Genomic DNA, 18563 nt, shown 5'->3' with positions numbered 1-18563 from the left:
ATAAATGCAGAGGGTTGCGTCGGGAAGGGCATCCGGCGTAAAAACTGTGCCAAACAAAAATGAGCTTTCATCTAAAGAATCCCATACCGGATCGGTCGTGGTCGCGGATCTTGGGAGGGCATCCATCCCAAGAGCCAGCGGAACACCAAGTGGTTGCCAAACGGGATAATATCCTGGCGTCGAAACAATTGTGACCCTGAATCATCTCAGGGTAACCAGTTAGCCAGTCGGGCTTCAGGTTTTTGGAACGTAATCTAATTCTAATTTTCCTTTTTTTCTCCTCAAGATTGCGATTGGACAGTACCACCATTAAGTCAAATGAACCACAAATTAATATGAACGAATGTATTTATCTACTTCAGTTCCTCAAAACTTCCAATCTTGAAAGCATGCACGGCGTGGTCGGGATTTGCGAGTTTGGAACCTACGCGTGTTCACGAATCGAGGAAGATATGACCAATGATTAGAAAAAGTTAACAGCAAATGGATTTATTACAAAGGAATGTGAAATACAGACGTCCGCGTCTTATCTTGGTATCTGCTGCCGAGTGTCTTCTGGCAGGATAGCCAAAGAAGAAGACAAAAGCTGCCCGGTAATACAAGGTTTTTATATGTATGGGTCCATGGTAAAAGTGGCTGCCCCACACCCCCCATCGTTCGTCTCCACGGCAACGCCTGGGAGAGGAGGCTGCCACTACTCGGTTTTCCTGCGTACAAAGATCAGGGCTCACGGGCTCCACAAGACATCCTTCTCTGATTAGCAATTGGACAACACTTTATCTGTTGATTAAATATATAAGGTCAGATTTAAGCAAATAAGGAAAGTGCAATGAAAGTAAAATACTCTTTATTCCCTCTCTTGATCTCTGAAATCGATCACTAAAACAAACACAAAAATCCCAAAAGTAACATTTCAAGAAATATGGAAACTAATCGTCCAAACATACCTTTTAACAAATCCATAGTCTCATGATTCAGAACAGCCGTAAGCGTTAAACTTGCAGGACAGTACTAGATAACGCAAAAAAAGCAAAACATTTGGAAAAAAAAAGTCATTTCACGCAAAAAGTATCACTAGAACAGAAGGGCAAGGGCTTTTTCCCTCCCATTCAAAGACGGTAAAATACTTAATCTAGAAAACCAAAATCTTGTTTTATCAGGTTTATGAAAAGGTTATACATTTTCTGTTCAGATTAAGTTGGGAAATCCCTTTACCAACCTTTTTCTTTCAGTTTGGTTCACATTTTCTGTAGTTCTGACAAAAGATGTGAACTACTTCTGCCCAAAAATCACACGCAGAGTGAATGAGTTGATAGAACCACTTTCTTCCATTTATGTGTTAAGTTTATTTGTGTAACGTTCTTTTAGCCAATGATATAGTCAAGTATTTCGAACATTACCACAGACCAGGGTTTTCATCAGTATTTGTTGTGGGCCACATAGTGTCGAAAGAATCTGACACCTGAAAGAAAACAAAATTAAAGAGAGGTTCCAGCGGTCGCGTTGTCCGGAGCGTGTAGTACATCGGGCATGGGACCTGAAGGGGGAGGCAATTCAGCCATCTTATAGGGCGGAGGACCATGAATGTCCTTTTTTTCAATGGCGGCAGTAATCAATCGCTGATGCAAAGATCGAATACGAGGAATACAACAACAACCACACAAAGTCAAGAGTGCTGCAAAAATAGCAATGGAGATGAGGATCGTCACCAAGGTGCCGATGTTGTCAACCCCTGAGTGGGATTTCATCTCAAGAGACAAGGAACGCAATTTCTGCAAGGCGATGGTCAGGGATCCATCAGGGCTGCCAGAACGGCGGTGACGACTTCTTCTAATGGCCTGGTTTGTTACTTCCATGAGATTAGCGCAAGCGCCTTGTGGAGCGATAAAGGTGGGATGAATGGCAGATACCAGAGCGCATCGGCCTGTCCAATGAGGAGGGAGAACACTGAATAAGGCGACTCCACCGGAGTACCACCACACGTCCGCCCGTCCGCGAGTCAAGGGTTCTGATCCATCAGATCTGTTGGTCACTTGAACAATCCGGCAGTGTTGTTGGGGAATCATTCCAACATTCACTTCATGCGGGAGAGTGGATGAATTTTTACAAAAGCAGGTAGCACTCAGAGACACTTTAGCGGTATAGAAAACTGGCACAGGGGCAGTTGCCAGAGACACGGGATAAATTGTCTCCCATCCTGTACACGGTTCCGGTGGAATTGAGACATGACTGGAAGAATACACGACATGTTTGCTGGCGTATCCAAGGCGGGGGATATCAGGAACATACCGGGGCGTGCTAACACTGCACTGGCCGCTGCTGCTCGTTCCACCCATGAATTGCTACCAATTGTTCTCACCCCCGAAGCTACCCCCAGGGCGTCTGCTTCAGACATTTCTTGAGTGAACTGGCCGCGGACTCCCTCTCCTTGGCCTTCAACCAACTGCCCTGCTCTATGCCCCTGAGCGGCCTGTGGGAATCTCTGACAAATGCGAACAGGGGTAAAGTCCACACTCCAAGCATATGGGGTTAGCAAGAAATCTATACAACCTGAGGCGGCGGGGATCTGATGGGGGCGGGCGTGCGAAGTCGTGGTTGTCAGGAGAGAAGAGATGTTCAGTGATCGAAGATCCACTGTTAAACTCAAATGAGCATGTCCGACACCAAGGGGGCCTACTCGTACTAAACTGAGGCACTCGGCAATCTGTCTACATTCGATAGGGTGGGGGTGATAGACACAGGATACCTGCCAATCAAACCCAGAGTACGCTACGGTGGTATAGTACGACCAAGATACAGAAGACAGATAATACTGATAATTAGGAGCCCAAGAACAGGGGTAAAATTTACATGCATTGAATTCAAACGTAACTCGAGCATTTCCCGGAACCATCACGCATTCTCCTTCGCTGGTCACAGTGGTTGAGGACACTCCACGTAACCCCACTCTAACATGCTGCGTGCGAATCGGGATGGGACATCCTGAGGTTGCTCCTGCAGCGATCCATGGCTGCACCAGGACGGCAGCCACCAAGACGACGGCCATCCCTGCCGATGTCTGCGTCGAAGAGAGTCTCATGATGAACATCAAGGAGAGAGGTTTGAGTCGAGCTGGGGCGCAGCCAGCTTCTTCAGGACCTTGGGGTTAGACTACCTGGTCCCAGGTTGATTCACAGAGTTTATTCTGCCCGTGTACTGTGAAATCAACCCTCCTCGAATGATCTCATCAACAGGTGCCAGCCGGCACTGGGGAAGACGCAGTTTTCCAGTTGTCGTCCAGTGCCGGGATAGCTGAGCCTGAAAACAAAATTTCAAATGAAGTTCATTTGAGAGCAATCGGTGGTCTTGCTTCACCATCAATGTAATTTCACATGCTAAACTGATGCCATAACTAGTCAGTAGCCAGACCTGTCCAAACTCCATTTTAGTCACAATTTTTCCGAGAAGTCATGAGGAAAATGGTTCTGTTTACTGGACTGATATGGGTGTTTGAGCCTGGAGACGTTTAACAGATTTTTATTTCATTTATATCCACAGGTGAAGGTCACGGGAGTGCTGGAGCCTATCCCAGCTGTCATCAAGTAGAAGGAAGAGGCGATCCCGACTGGACATCCCAGAGAAAACCCACGCAGGGACAGGGAGAACATGCAATCTCCACACAGGTGGGCCGGGATTGAACCCGTGTCCTCATAATTGTGAGGCCAACGCTTTACAGCTGCTCCTCCGTGTCGCCCTACTAAAAGCAGCATTTGTCCCTTCAATGCTTGTTCAAAGAGTCCCATTCCGGAAAGCTGTTATATTTTCAGTGTAACTCCAGTCACTCCGGAGAAGTTGCTTTTTCACATGCCTTTATTAGCACGTCAACAAGCTTATATGCCGACATGCTTTGATGCCTTAAGAATTATATACAAAACAAAATACATACACATTAAAATTCATACTACACAAATGACAAAACACAAGCAATAAACACACCTCATTTACCATTTGACCAAACTGACTTATTCTTGCTTCTTTCTAACTGCCGTCGAATCTTTGCCGCTTTAATCGTTTGCACGAAGTGCCCCAAAATAAGCGTCCTGACACCAACATTGGTGAACAAGGTTCCGCTAGATAAACGTGAACTAACAAACTGAAATGTTTTCTCTCAATATAGTTCTTTACTCTAATTCTTTAATTCAAATAAACAAAATTAACCAAAATACATACACATTAAAATTCATATTACACAAATTACAAAACACAACCAATACACACCTCATTGACCATCTGACCAAAAAGTTATTCTTGCTTCTTTCTAACTGCTGTCGAATCTTTGCCGCTTTAATAAGTTTGTACGAAGTGCCCTAAAATAAGCGTCCTGACACCAACCTGACATTGGTGAACAAGGTTCCGCTACATAAACGTGAACTAAAAGTAAGTAAGTAAGTTTCTTTCGGCTTGTCCCTTTCGGGGTCGCCACAACGTGAACTAACAAACGGAAATGTTTTCTCTCAATATAATTCTTTACTCTAATTCTTTAATTCAAATTAAACAAAACTCAAGTATTATAACTGACACTTATGGCAGCTACATTCAGGTTAATGTGACATACTGCTTTTATAAACAAGTTTGTGAGATGATTTTTTTGGCAGAAATCACTGTGCCACTTCCACCCTGCTGTGTCGAGTACATAGGATTGAAATAAGTCTGCATCCTAATTTTGTTTTCTTTGTGTAAATGTTGACGTATACGTTTGTATATGAAGTAAACGTACACCGCAGAAGTAGAATCATAGTATATTTATTGAACTGTCATACCTGTCAACTTATACATTTTCCCTGTATTTTATATCTTTTTTTTTTTATCATTTCAAATTGTGTACGCCGTATAACAACTTTTGTACGGGAATAAAAAAACATTTTAAAAAAAGTACGTTTTTTTGAAGACCAATCTCGTTTTACGCATTTCGGCTGCAATCCAGATCGTCTTGGTGACTGGTAGCAGACGACGTCATCGATTGCAAATATTGTCATGGTACACATTTTCTGGACCGGATGAACTAAGGCATCACTGTAAAAAGTCAACAATTTCACAAATGTTTTGGGGGGCAATGGTGCATTTAAACCAAAAAAAAGTGGTGCAATTGTAATCATCTGACCAGTCAATTTTTTTTTTTTTTTTTTTATATGACTTCGAAAATTCTGCCTTTACAAAAATGATCCATCTTGTAAAACTAGTATTTCATTTCAGTAGTTGAATTGACATAAAAAATGCTGTACTGAAGGATTTGTTTTGAAAAAAAAAATGGGATTCCTAAAAAACATGAAAAGGCCAAATTTACAACCTATTAATTCTCAAAAAGAATCAAACATAACACTTATTTGGGCCCTGTACTGTATTCCTCTTTGTCCTATTGGGGAAAACAAAACATGGGCAAATGTCGCCTCTTTGTGGACGTACCGGAGAAGACATTTTGCAGGGAATCCTTTGAGGAGTTTCATGGTGGTGGTTGACCAGAAGGAGAATGGAGAAAGTTGACAGGCCCTTGCTCAGAACATCTATCCAAAAAATCTCAACATGCGCATCAAGACGAAGATGCCAAAATTTTCATGCTAACACCAAACCAAATTTGTTTAAGTAGAAATAGTGTACAATCGTGTCAGATGGAAGTAGTTTACCAATAAAAAAAAGAATACTGCCGATCTGATGCTGATCTGATTCTGATTAAAGTCTTCCATAAAGTGAGAAACGTAACACTGTACTCCTAAATACCTTTTAAACCCTTAAAAATACAGTAAGGCACTGACGTACTGGTACATATCATTCATTTTGACGCGTTTTTTGCAAAGCAATCCCAGTCTACAGCTTGGTTGGTTGTCAGCCATACGACAAACGTCATATTTCTGTTTACGCAAAATGTCAGTTTTGCCTTTGCGCTAGTGAATAGTGAACCTAAAGAACGACGACGGACGCAATGTCTTGGGTCTCTTCCAATCAATTTTTGTATGAATCAAATAACTGGATATAAATGTAGCTTGCATTACCTCGCTTGTTGACAATGTTATTTTATTTTGTATGGTTTAATGATGGTACCTTGCGATTGGCGAGCAACCAGTTCAGGGTGTACCCCGCATCCTGCCCATTGACAGCTGAGAAAGGCTCCAGCACTCCCACGACCCTCATGAGGATAAGCGGCTGAGAAGATGGATGGATGGATGATGTTTAATGATGAAGAAAACCAAATTATTCAGCAATATCACACAAGACGGAGAGATGTAACCACCAACCTTTTTGAAACTGATCAATACTCCTTCAGTATTATTGATTAATGCCGAAGGTTCCTACTTCTGAGGCTCCTCCAGGTCGAACTTCACGTCAATTACAGGTTATCCACACTCCAGCTGCAAATCACAATTTTTGTCATTTGGAAAACAGTCATTGATTATGATTCAGTTTTTGATTTGGTGCGTATCACAAAATGAGCAAAAAAATGCCCTTTCAAAATAAAAACCTTCCACCTACACCACCAAAGAAGGAGAAGTCCATGAGGGGAGGCCAACGTGCCGCTTGGATATTCCCGCTCGTGCCGCAACTGAAGCCAAAATGGACCCGTCGCCGAGGTGGCTGGTGTCTGCAAAGGAATAAATGGGATATAGATGATCCCCAAAAATATTTCTCGAGGGAGAAGCAGCAGTAAAAACAAAAGATAGTTTCGAAATAATCAAATTGCATTTTCATTTGTTGGACTATTGCAAGAACTATTGATTTGATTCTGGTTCGGAAAGTCATTATTTGTAATCTGTCATCTGGTTTTCAGGCAGAAACCATCCGGTCGTATGCCGTTCTTTTGTTGGGTCTTTTCCATCGAAACGGTAATAAATAAATAGAAAACAATTGTAGATTGCTAAGATAACACTGTGAAAGCTATTCACGTTCATAGGAGCAGGTTCCAGTGACGCGCCATCCCCAAAAATAATAACTAAAAAAAAAAAATTGAGGGCCATCACTGAGAAGTTGACCTTCATAAAATCAGACCCACACAGGCATTAATTGCAAATGTACAAATACATTACACATTTACAGATTCAATGTAATCTAAGCCGCTTTTCTGTCTTCCACGACCGTCTTCCGAGTTTACACATAATTTATTTCTTTTTTTTACATTGACCAAGAAGGCCTATGACTGTGGTACGAATCTTGAAAGGCATTGAAAATGATGAAAGTTTGAAATGTGAGTTAACAACAAAAAACACCTTTACATATTTACAGATTCAATGTAATCTCGGCCGCTTTTCTGTCTTCCATGACCATCTTCCTAGTTTACACATAATTTATCCATTTTTTTACATTGAGCAAGAAGGCCTATGACTGTGGTACGAATCTTGAATGGCATCTAAAATTATGAAAGTTTGAAGTGTGAGTTAACAACAAAAAAACACCTTTACACATTTACAGATTCAATGTAATCTCGGCCGCTTTTCTGCCTTCCACGACCGTCTTCCTAGTTTACACATATTTTATACATTTTTTACATTGACCAAGAAGGCCTACAACTGTGCTACAAATCTTGAATGACATTGAAAATGATGAAAGGTTGAAATATGAGTTAACAACAAAAAAACCTCGAATTTTGACCCCGACTTCAGTCAGAAAATGGCCGGAAATGAGTGGATTTCCACCAGTTAAAGAATTGTGTCTTAAAAGCAATCACAGGAATATGAGCAGCGTCATTTTGTAACTGGCCAAACTTGGGATGTTTCAGACCACTTCTAACTTGACAAAAACACGGTGTGATAAACTGCAGCAGCAAGTTACACATCAGTTCAAAATAAATAATCTTGGTTTTTCCACACAAAGTTGAGTTTGACAAATTTGACCTCATATTAATGGTGGAAAACGTTTTTGGGTCAAAATTAATTATTCATTATCAAATGAAATTGAAAAACCTGGTATTTGCACGAGTGTGCAGACTTTTTATATATTTGGAAGCCTGTTTTTGCAATCTGCCTGGTGACATTACAGTGCATGTACTGTGCTTTTTCTTTCTTGGAGATCAGTTTGCTTTTTCTTAAATAAAGATTTTGAAAAGAGTTCTTATACGAGCCTAATAAGTGATGTTGTCTGATTGTTAGTCTGTATTTACACATGACTTGATTTTTATTTGATCATTCATGCTCAGATTTTAAAAATAAACCCATAGTTACTCACGACTTGACTGGCGGCTTCACAAACTCATGCTGAAGTAATTACTGTATTTGTAGAGTGACTGTACTTTTACTGGACTCGTTTTTTTCTTCTGAAGGAGCAGGATTTGTCAGTGGAGTACAATATTTGGCAACTCTAACATAGGGTTTCTCTGCATACAGTTGACGAGAGCGTTAACGGCTACGTCATACAAAATGGTGGCCAGCTAAATATTTCAGTTGAAGTTGACGCAAGTAGCGTTTCGCCATTTTGCTTCAACTTCACTCGCTGTTGGACGAGCCGAACCAGTTGTTATTGTTTGGCAAATGCAACCACCCGTAACGGGACATTAAGAGTCTCGTGGATAGATTTGCCCCCCCTGAACTTACATTGGCTGTGACTGTTGTTTTTAACCAGTTTTTACACATCCAAAGCACCTGCGTCCGCCTGTAAATTAGCTAGCTGCGCCATTGTGGTTCTTCGCGCCCAAACCGTTTGACGTCATCAGGGTCACCTTATATTAGGGCGGTCCCAAACTATGGACTATGTAACGGATGCCCACCCCGGCCCCCGACACACAACAAATCGTCCGTCTACCAGTTGACACGATGGCGCACCAAGAGTGGAACTCTGCCATCAACGCGGATTTGCGGCGGACGGTTGAAAAGCAAAAGCAGGTAGGGAGGCGATTCACACGTTAAAAAAAAAAAGAAGCGCAATTTATCTTTATTTATAGACTGCTCCAGGATCGATGATGATCCTAGCTTAAATCGTGTTTAATATAGTTTACTATTTCAAGCACAAGAAAAACAAAACGTTTTAGAACACGGATTTAAACGTTAATATATGTATGTATAACCCTTTCGTGCCATTTTTATTCAACTGTGGGATCGACGAAGGTGCGTGTTTAATATAGTTTACTATTTCGAGCACAAGGGGGAAAAAACGTTTTAGAACATGGATGTAAACGTTAATATATGTATGTATAAACCTTTCGTGCCATTTTTATTTAACTGTGGGATCGACGAAGGTGCGTGTTTAATATAGTTTACTATTTCGAGCACAAGGGGGAAAAAACGTTTTAGAACATGGATGTAAACGTTAATATATGTATGTATAAACCTTTCGTGCCATTTTTATTTAACTGTGGGATCGACGAAGGTGCGTGTTTAATATAGTTTACTATTTCGAGCACAAGGGGGAAAAAACGTTTTAGAACATGGATGTAAACGTTAATATATGTATGTATAAAACTTTCGTGCCATTTTTATTTAACTGTGGGATCGACGAAGGTGCGTGTTTAATATAGTTTACTATTTCGAGCACAAGGGGGAAAAAACGTTTTAGAACATGGATGTAAACGTTAATATATGTATGTGTAAACCTTTCTTGCCATTTTTATTTAACTGTTGGATCGACGAAGATGCTATCTTAAATTGTGTTTCATGGGGTTTACTATTTCAAGCACGACGAAAATAAAAACCTTTTTCGTAAAAGTCAAGGTATACTGTTATCCATTTGTTTGGTGTTCCAGCTAAGTGTTCTATATGATGAATCAGTTATGTTACGACTAAATAGTAATCCGTTTTTTTTTTTTTTGTTTGTTTGTTTATTGCAGGATACAGCTGCTCCACGTTTGGCAAACGTCAACGACGGTCCTCCTCTTTTGATGTAAATAGCACACAGACATTTAAAAAAGATAATATATATGTAAAATGTGTAAGACTCCTTGAAAGTTTGCAACTTTGCCCACTTTCTGTTGCTCAACACTTGTCTTGATGTGTTTGTAGATTGGGACAGATTTGTTATAGATTGGTCCCAAGCGGAGTTCTCGTTTCTGCTCCTTCTCCTTCTCCAACAATACCTCCTCCACCAACACCTCCTCCTCTTCTTCTGCCACCAAAATCAAAGTAAGTCCAGTATTCTCTGTAAAATGTCTTTCCTGGCACATCCACACAGAAGCGACATGCTGATGCTTTGCTTTACCAATAGAAAAACAAAGACCATGTCAAGACCTGAGGAGGGCCCCTACATTAAGAAGCCTCCAAATGCCTTCATGATATTTGTGAAGGAACACCGGCCCATCGTCAACACCCAATTTTGTAACATTGACAGCGCCAGCGTCAATAAAATCCTGGGGCAGATGGTGAGTTTGCTTACGACAAACACGCCCTCGTAGCTTGCCTGGCGTCGTCGTGCACGCGCGCGCTGACGTTTGATTTTTGTCCACAGTGGAAGTCGCTGACGCCGGCCGAGCAGCACCCGTACTTCCAAGAGTCGGAGCGCCTCAGCCGGATCCACGCCAGCATGCACCCGGACTGGAACCCTAGAGACAACTACGTGAGTCCCGTAGCCATTCACAGTCAAACAATAAAAGTTTTTCTGTGCAATGATAAAATGTTCTGATTTTGTTGTTGTTTTAGGGCAGAAAGAAAAAGAGAAAGTGGGGCCGTGCAGCCACCAGTTCAAATAATATGACCAGTAAGTACATTTTTTTTTAAACTCATTGGATCATTTAAAAAAAAAAAAGTAGTCTCAAAACTTGACGGGATGCTCTAAATGTGCGTTTTGTTTGCAGCACCTGCACCCGAACTGGGACCGACGCCTTTTAAGCCCAGGAACGAGGGACCCGGAGCAGCCCTTACCTCCATTTTGGGACTGGCGGACTCAGCTCGGTCGTCCCCCTGCTCGGACGTGGGCCTCGAGGCGGACCTGATGTCCGCCTTGTTCGCACAGCTGGAGGATTTTGAGCCGGTCAACGCAGCTGAGCCGCCGCAGTCGTCCTCTTTTTGCCACACAGTGGACGTGGAAGATCAAGAGAGACCTAAAAACTGGACTCCATGGAATATGCAAGGACCCCAAGCAGCCCCTACCTCCATTTTGGGACTGGCGGACTCGGCTTTGCCGTTCCCCTGCTCCGACGTGGGCCTCGAGGCGGACCTGATGTCCGCCTTGTTCGAACAGCTGGAGGATTTGGAGCCGGTCAGCGCAGCTGAGCCGTCGCAGTCGTCCTCTTTTTGCCACACAGCAGACGTGGAAGATCGAGAGAGACCGAAACACTGGACTCCATGGAATATTCAAGGACCCGGAGTAGCCCCTACCTCCATTTTGGGACTGGCGGACTCGGCTCAGTCGTCCCCCTGCTCGGACTCGGGCCTCGAGGCGGACCTGATGTCCGCCTTGTTCGAACAGCTGGAGGATTTGGAGCCGGTCAGCGCAGCTGAGCTGCCGCCGTCGTCCTCTTTTTTCCACACAGTAAATGTGGAAGATCTAGAGAGACCTAAACACTGGATGGACTCTATGGAATATTCAAGGATAGACTTTTAATGCATTCAAATGTTTTTACAACCCCGATGTATTTCAAACTTATTAATTGCTTGCCTTTTGATTGTTTTGTATATAAAAAAATCAATTAATGATATTCTGAGTTTTAAGTTTCACTTTTTATAAGATGAAAATACTCACTTATTAAAACAGTGCCTTGCAAAAATAGGACCTTGTTTGTTATTTTTTTCCCCTCCCAAACATAATATTTGTCATTCTGCAAAGTAAGAAGTGGCGTTATCAGAAGTTGCCAACAAACGACTACGATTCTTCCACGCACCAGAAGATCTGATGAAAGTGCCGGCATAGTTTGTTAACAAATCAATGTCATTCAATCTTTTGAAATGTTTTTTTCCATAAAGTGCACTTTTTGGTGTAATCCCAGAGATCACCAGCAGAGGGGAAACTACTGTAAGTAACTGTTCATTCACTGCTGCTCGAAGTTCGGTCAAGAAATGTGAACATAATCAGAAGTGTTTTATGAGTTTTTTCATCAATTTTCTATCCAGTAGGATCAATGATTTTTCCTGATTAATTTTATTGGGAAGTTGTAAGGAATATGAGTCCCACGGTGACGTTGAGAATAGCTAAAATTGTGTGATGGTTGCATTATTTTTTTGAATGAATTCTCCATCCATCCATCCATTTTCATTCCTGCTTATCCTCACGAGGGTTGCGGGGAGTGCCGGAGCCTATCGCAGCTGTCAAAGAGCAGGAGGCGGGGAACACCCTGAACTGGTCACCAGCCAATTGCAGGCTCACATGGAGACAAACTGTCACGCTCAAAATCACACCGAGCGCCAATTTAGTGTGTCCAATTATTGTTGCATGTTTTTGAGATGTGGGTGGAAACCGGAGTTCCCGGAGAAAACCCACGCAGGTACGGGGAGAACATATAAGCTCCACACAGGCAGAGCCGGATTGAACACGGGACCTCAGAACCGTGAGGCCATTGCTTTACCAGCTGCTCCACCATTCTTATTATCTTATCAGTTTTGTACCAAGGAACTTTGTTGAAATAAGTTGAGGAGCTTCATTTCAAAAAACAGCACTGCTTTGCTGCTATCTTATGGCATCTATCTGCAATTATCATCTAATCAGGGAGACTCATTTATTCGCAGATTTGCGCGATTCGCGGTAGGGTTCGGTCCCTGCCATATACGTATGCGATAATAAATGTCCCTTTGGAATGCAGCCCTATGGGGGCACAAACCAGTGCAATCTGTAGGCTGGTCCCAAGCCCGGATAAATGCAGAGGGTTGCGTCGGGAAGGGCATCCGGCGTAAAAACTGTGCCAAACAAAAATGAGCTTTCATCTAAAGAATCCCATACCGGATCGGTCGTGGTCGCGGATCTTGGGAGGGCATCCATCCCAAGAGCCAGCGGAACACCAAGTGGTTGCCAAACGGGATAATATCCTGGCGTCGAAACAATTGTGACCCTGAATCATCTCAGGGTAACCAGTTAGCCAGTCGGGCTTCAGGTTTTTGGAACGTAATCTAATTCTAATTTTCCTTTTTTTCTCCTCAAGATTGCGATTGGACAGTACCACCATTAAGTCAAATGAACCACAAATTAATATGAACGAATGTATTTATCTACTTCAGTTCCTCAAAACTTCCAATCTTGAAAGCATGCACGGCGTGGTCGGGATTTGCGAGTTTGGAACCTACGCGTGTTCACGAATCGAGGAAGATATGACCAATGATTAGAAAAAGTTAACAGCAAATGGATTTATTACAAAGGAATGTGAAATACAGACGTCCGCGTCTTATCTTGGTATCTGCTGCCGAGTGTCTTCTGGCAGGATAGCCAAAGAAGAAGACAAAAGCTGCCCGGTAATACAAGGTTTTTATATGTATGGGTCCATGGTAAAAGTGGCTGCCCCACACCCCCCATCGTTCGTCTCCACGGCAACGCCTGGGAGAGGAGGCTGCCACTACTCGGTTTTCCTGCGTACAAAGATCAGGGCTCACGGGCTCCACAAGACATCCTTGTCTGATTAGCAAATGGACAACACTTTAACTGTTGATTAAGTGCAATGAAAGTAAAATACTCTTTATTCCCTCTCTTGATCTCTGAAATCGATCACTAAAACAAACACAAAAATCCCAAAAGTAACATTTCAAGAAATATGGAAACTAATCGTCCAAACATACCTTTTAACAAATCCATAGTCTCATGATTCAGAACAGCCGTAAGCGTTAAACTTGCAGGACAGTACTAGATAACGCAAAAAAAGCAAAACATTTGGAAAAAAAAAGTCATTTCACGCAAAAAGTATCACTAGAACAGAAGGGCAAGGGCTTTTTCCCTCCCATTCAAAGACGGTAAAATACTTAATCCAGAAAACCAAAATCTTGTTTTATCAGGTTTATGAAAAGGTTATACATTTTCTGTTCAGATTAAGTTGGGAAATCCCTTTACCAACCTTTTTCTTTCAGTTTGGTTCACATTTTCTGTAGTTCTGACAAAAGATGTGAACTACTTCTGCCCAAAAATCACACGCAGAGTGAATGAGTTGATAGAACCACTTTCTTCCATTTATGTGTTAAGTTTATTTGTGTAACGTGTAACGTTGTTTTAGCCAATGATATAGTCAAGTATTTCGAACATTACCACAGACCAGGGTTTTCATCAGTATTTGTTGTGGGCCACATAGTGTCGAAAGAATCTGACACCTGAAAGAAAACAAAATTAAAGAGAGGTTCCTGCGGTCGCGTTGTCCGGAGCGTGTAGTACATCGGGCATGGGACCTGAAGGGGGAGGCAATTCAGCCATCTTATAGGGCGGAGGACCATGAATGTCCTTTTTTTCAATGGCGGCAGTAATCAATCGCTGATGCAAAGATCGAATACGAGGAATACAACAACATCTGGGGATCTGATGGGGGCGGGCGTGCGAAGTCGTGGTTGTCAGGAGAGAAGAGATGTTCAGTGATCGAAGATCCACTGTTAAACTCAAATGAGCATGTCCTACACCAAGGGGGCCTACTCGTACTAAACTGAGGCACTCGGCAATCTGTCTACATTCGATAGGGTGGGGGTGATAGACACAGGATACCTGCCAATCAAACCCAGAGTACGCTACGGTGGTATAGTACGACCAAGATACAGAAGACAGATAATACTGATAATTAGGAGCCCAAGAACAGGGGTAAAATTTACATGCATTGAATTCAAACGTAACTCGAGCATTTCCCGGAACCATCACGCATTCTCCTTCGCTGGTCACAGTGGTTGTGGACACTCCACGTAACCCCACTCTAACATGCTGCGTGCGAATCGGGATGGGACATCCTGAGGTTGCTCCTGCAGCGATCCATGGCTGCACCAGGACGGCAGCCACCAAGACGACGGCCATCCCTGCCGATGTCTGCGTCGAAGAGAGTCTCATGATGAACATCAAGGAGAGAGGTTTGAGTCGAGCTGGGGCGCAGCCAGCTTCTTCAGGACCTTGGGGTTAGACTACCTGGTCCCAGGTTGATTCACAGAGTTTATTCTGCCCGTGTACTGTGAAATCAACCCTCCTCGAATGATCTCATCAACAGGTGCCAGCCGGCACTGGGGAAGACGCAGTTTTCCAGTTGTCGTCCAGTGCCGGGATAGCTGAGCCTGAAAACAAAATTTCAAATGAAGTTCATTTGAGAGCAATCGGTGGTCTTGCTTCACCATCAATGTAATTTCACATGCTAAACTGATGCCATAACTAGTCAGTACCCAGACCTGTCCAAACTCCATTTTAGTCACAATTTTTCCGAGAAGTCATGAGGAAAATGGTTCTGTTTACTGGACTGATATGGGTGTTTGAGCCTGGAGACGTTTAACAGATTTTTATTTCATTTATATCCACAGGTGAAGGTCACGGGAGTGCTGGAGCCTATCCCAGCTGTCATCAAGTAGAAGGAAGAGGCGATCCCGACTGGACATCCCAGAGAAAACCCACGCAGGGACAGGGAGAACATGCAATCTCCACACAGGTGGGCCGGGATTGAACCCGTGTCCTCATAATTGTGAGGCCAACGCTTTACAGCTGCTCCTCCGTGTCGCCCTACTAAAAGCAGCATTTGTCCCTTCAATGCTTGTTCAAAGAGTCCCATTCCGGAAAGCTGTTATATTTTCAGTGTAACTCCAGTCACTCCGGAGAAGTTGCTTTTTCACATGCCTTTATTAGCACGTCAACAAGCTTATATGCCGACATGCTTTGATGCCTTAAGAATTATATACAAAACAAAATACATACACATTAAAATTCATACTACACAAATGACAAAACACAAGCAATAAACACACCTCATTGACCATTTGACCAAACTGACTTATTCTTGCTTCTTTCTAACTGCCGTCGAATCTTTGCCGCTTTAATCGTTTGCACGAAGTGCCCCAAAATAAGCGTCCTGACACCAACATTGGTGAACAAGGTTCCGCTAGATAAACGTGAACTAACAAACGGAAATGTTTTCTCTCAATTCTTTACTCTAATTCTTTAATTCAAATTAAACAAAACTCAAGTATTATAACTGACACTTATGGCAGCTACATTCAGGTTAATGTGACATACTGCTTTTATAAACAAGTTTGTGAGATGATTTTTTTGGCAGAAATCACTGTGCCACTTCCACCCTACTGTCGAGTACATAGGATTTAAATACATCTACGTCCTAATTTTGTTTTCTTTGTGTAAATGTTGACGTATACGTTTGTACATGAAAAACATACACCACAGAAGAATGATAGCATTTTTATTGAACTGTCATACCTGTCAACTTATACATTTTCCCTGTATTTTACACTTTTTTTAATCATTTCAAATTGTGTACGCCGTATAACAACTTTTGTACAGGGAAAAAAAAACCCAAAAAGTATGTTTTTTTTGAAGACCGATCTCGTCTTACCCATTTCGACTGTAATCCAGATAGTCTTGGTGAATGGTCGCAGACGACATCATCGATTGCAAATATTGTCATGGTACACTAGCAAAAGTTATCTGCGATCATGCATTTAATTTTTTGCGCTTATTACGGCCTTGGAACAGTTGGCGAAAGGTGTCTGGTGTTCTATGACAGATTATCCGCTAGGATGAAGGGCGAAATTTATAAAACAGTGGTGAGGCCGGCCACGATGGATGGATTCGAGACGGCGGCACTGAAGAAAAAAGGAAGCAGAACTGGAGGTGGCAGAAATTCCGATATTGAGGTTCTCGCTTGCATAGGTTTAGAAATGAGTTTATTCGAGGGACAGCCACAGCCAAAGTTGTATGTTTTGGAGACTAGATTCGAGAGAGCAGACTTTGATAGTTTGGACGTTCAGAGGCGAGAGGGTGAGCATATTGCGGACAGTGGGTGTTAAGAGAGGAAGATGCACAAGATGGCTTTATATGGAAAAAGATGACACGCCTTGGCGACCCCTAATTGGGACAAGCTGAAAGAAATGTCCTCTTACCTCATCAATTGTTGGCCAGCCGACGTTCTGTCAACCAACACCTCAGTCGGAAATCACGTCAGGGTCGCCAATTGTTGGGAGGACGTTTTTTCTTTCGCGTGTTCGTTTAATTTCGGGCAGTGAGGATTGGTTGTCCAAATACAGGCTCGAGATGACGAAATGTTCCTTCAAAGCTTCTACTGACAAAATATTCCTGGCAAAAATGACTTACAGACGATGGCTGTGGCAGATCACAAGTGTGAAGATACAGAGGACTTACAGCATTCTAATACTATCAGAAGGGCCCGCATCACAAAAGAATGAAAGGGAAATAAAGGGCTTCACAGGGCATCACAAGAGACCCGCATCATAAGGACGAAACCACTTCTAGCTGGTAATAACCGGCACATTCCTACATCCTGGTGTGCAGTAAACAATTCAGCAAGGTTAACTGGTTAACATCTGGTTACAATAAAGTGTTTAACTCAAGTTTATGAGTTATACAATCATGACTAAATATGGGCAGGAGACTTCAAGCCATATAAATGTTTAATTGTCGCATCATAGTATGACAGCAAATTGATGGGATAGCCAAGTTTCAAATCAGAAATATTCATAAGAAGAAATCTGGTCATAAATGAAAAATGCCCAGTTAATTTCTGAGCACAAATATTACACGATGTGAAATGTTGGTACAGATTTAGCAGTTTAAAATATTTACATATAAAATAGTATTTGATTATTCATCCATGTTTGTGATATTTCACGGATGAATTGAATGACGTGTGAAGTGTGTGCTATTTTGGATGTTATCTGGAAGCTGTTAAACTTGAGAACTGCAATTTGATGATAGCGGTTCCGTTTTCCCAGTTAACTATATCCTTAGCGTTACTTGACTGCTGTTGCTATTAAACGAGATGATTTACGAGTTGTCTTGACGACGTCCCAAATTGTAGATTACTTACTTGTGGATTAGTTGGCATTTTTAGCGTCTCGGTGTGTTTGCGCGAGGAGGAGTGAACGCACACTAAATTTCGCGTTTTCTCCACAAACCTTCACCCGAAAGACAAAAGCAGACTCTGGTAATGAGTGAGCACGCTAAGGAGATTTTATTAGCGACATAAAACAACTTCGCGTTTGATCAAGTGCGCGGTTGCTTGACTACATGCTGCAATTCGACAGCTGACGACATATATGTTCGTTGCGGCAGAAACTTTTTCGCATCAGACGCCGACGACGTTGCAAGTGACTGCTATTCGACATTTTACGCACTTGGTAGCGTTTGACAGCTTGCGTGAATGTCTCACGAGTTTCACAGGACGTGTTGACGACAACACCTGTGACCGTGTCAACAACTTTGGTATCTCCCGGCTCGCTTGCGTCGCAGCTGCCCGGTTGACGGTCGCAGCGCGACAGTCGACGTCAGTTTACGCTCCAACATAGCGACTTCGCAGCTGACGGCTTCTGATGCGCACTTTGTCTTCTGTGAAAAAACGATTATTTAAAAGTCGAGTGCCTATGCAATCTCTGTTATCAGTCATAATGCAAACATGTAAGTGAAAAACTGAGGCAAATTACACGTTTTCCTTGAGATATCTGTGCTTGTTCTTGTTCAGTTCATTAAACATTATCATGCTGTACTTGCATTGCTTT

General features: G+C 42.4%; 3 protein-coding genes and 1 long non-coding RNA gene across 8 annotated transcripts in view; 1 reads left to right on the top strand and 3 right to left on the bottom strand.

The window, feature by feature from the left end:
- The window catches only part of rmdn1 (regulator of microtubule dynamics 1), a 29059-nt gene extending 20387 nt beyond the window's left edge, over positions 1-8672 (bottom strand). For 2 of the 4 annotated variants that reach the window (XM_061806036.1, XM_061806037.1), the window contains exons 1-4: positions 8556-8672; positions 6505-6613; positions 6270-6383; positions 6076-6177 (exon numbers count right to left, since the gene is read on the bottom strand). Coding sequence is in view for 2 of the 4 variants with exons in the window: in XM_061806031.1 (XP_061662015.1) it covers positions 6110-6165 (56 nt within the window). In the remaining 2 variants the exon portion in view is untranslated. Of the gene's footprint in view, positions 1-6075; positions 6178-6269; positions 6384-6504; positions 6614-8190; positions 8522-8555 lie in introns of those variants that run through there. The other 2 variants (XM_061806031.1, XM_061806033.1) reach the window with 2 other exon arrangements.
- LOC133493078 (uncharacterized) lies at positions 831-4276 on the bottom strand. Of its 2 annotated transcripts, none has more exons than XM_061806045.1 (2): positions 4258-4276; positions 831-3297 (listed from the first exon to the last, which is right to left on the bottom strand). In XM_061806045.1, the coding sequence occupies exon 2, from the start codon at positions 3086-3088 to the stop codon at positions 2123-2125; it is 966 nt and encodes a 321-aa protein (XP_061662029.1). In that variant the 5' UTR covers positions 3089-3297; positions 4258-4276; the 3' UTR covers positions 831-2122. The 2 variants fall into 2 exon arrangements, with proteins under 2 accessions (XP_061662029.1, XP_061662028.1); XM_061806044.1 differs by lacking the exon at positions 4258-4276 and adding an exon at positions 3976-3994.
- A 31-nt stretch (positions 8673-8703) lies between the features above and the next one.
- On the top strand, positions 8704-11528 carry LOC133493076 (transcription factor Sox-18-like). Its single transcript, XM_061806026.1, has 7 exons — positions 8704-8843; positions 9785-9837; positions 9957-10076; positions 10159-10312; positions 10399-10506; positions 10590-10647; positions 10745-11528. The coding sequence occupies exons 1-7, from the start codon at positions 8721-8723 to the stop codon at positions 11491-11493; spliced, it is 1365 nt and encodes a 454-aa protein (XP_061662010.1). The 5' UTR covers positions 8704-8720; the 3' UTR covers positions 11494-11528.
- A 1680-nt stretch (positions 11529-13208) lies between these two features.
- LOC133493080 (uncharacterized) lies at positions 13209-18305 on the bottom strand. Its single transcript, XR_009792839.1, has 2 exons — positions 16932-18305; positions 13209-15104 (listed from the first exon to the last, which is right to left on the bottom strand). It is a non-coding gene; the product is annotated as an uncharacterized LOC133493080 (long non-coding RNA).
- Between the last annotated feature and the right edge of the window lie 258 nt (positions 18306-18563).

The sequence above is a fragment of the Syngnathoides biaculeatus genome, chromosome 19, assembly GCF_019802595.1.
Source record: "Syngnathoides biaculeatus isolate LvHL_M chromosome 19, ASM1980259v1, whole genome shotgun sequence".
NCBI lineage: Eukaryota > Metazoa > Chordata > Actinopteri > Syngnathiformes > Syngnathidae > Syngnathoides > Syngnathoides biaculeatus.
Note: the sequence above shows the minus strand (reverse complement) of the source record. Positions and strands in the feature narration are given on the sequence as shown.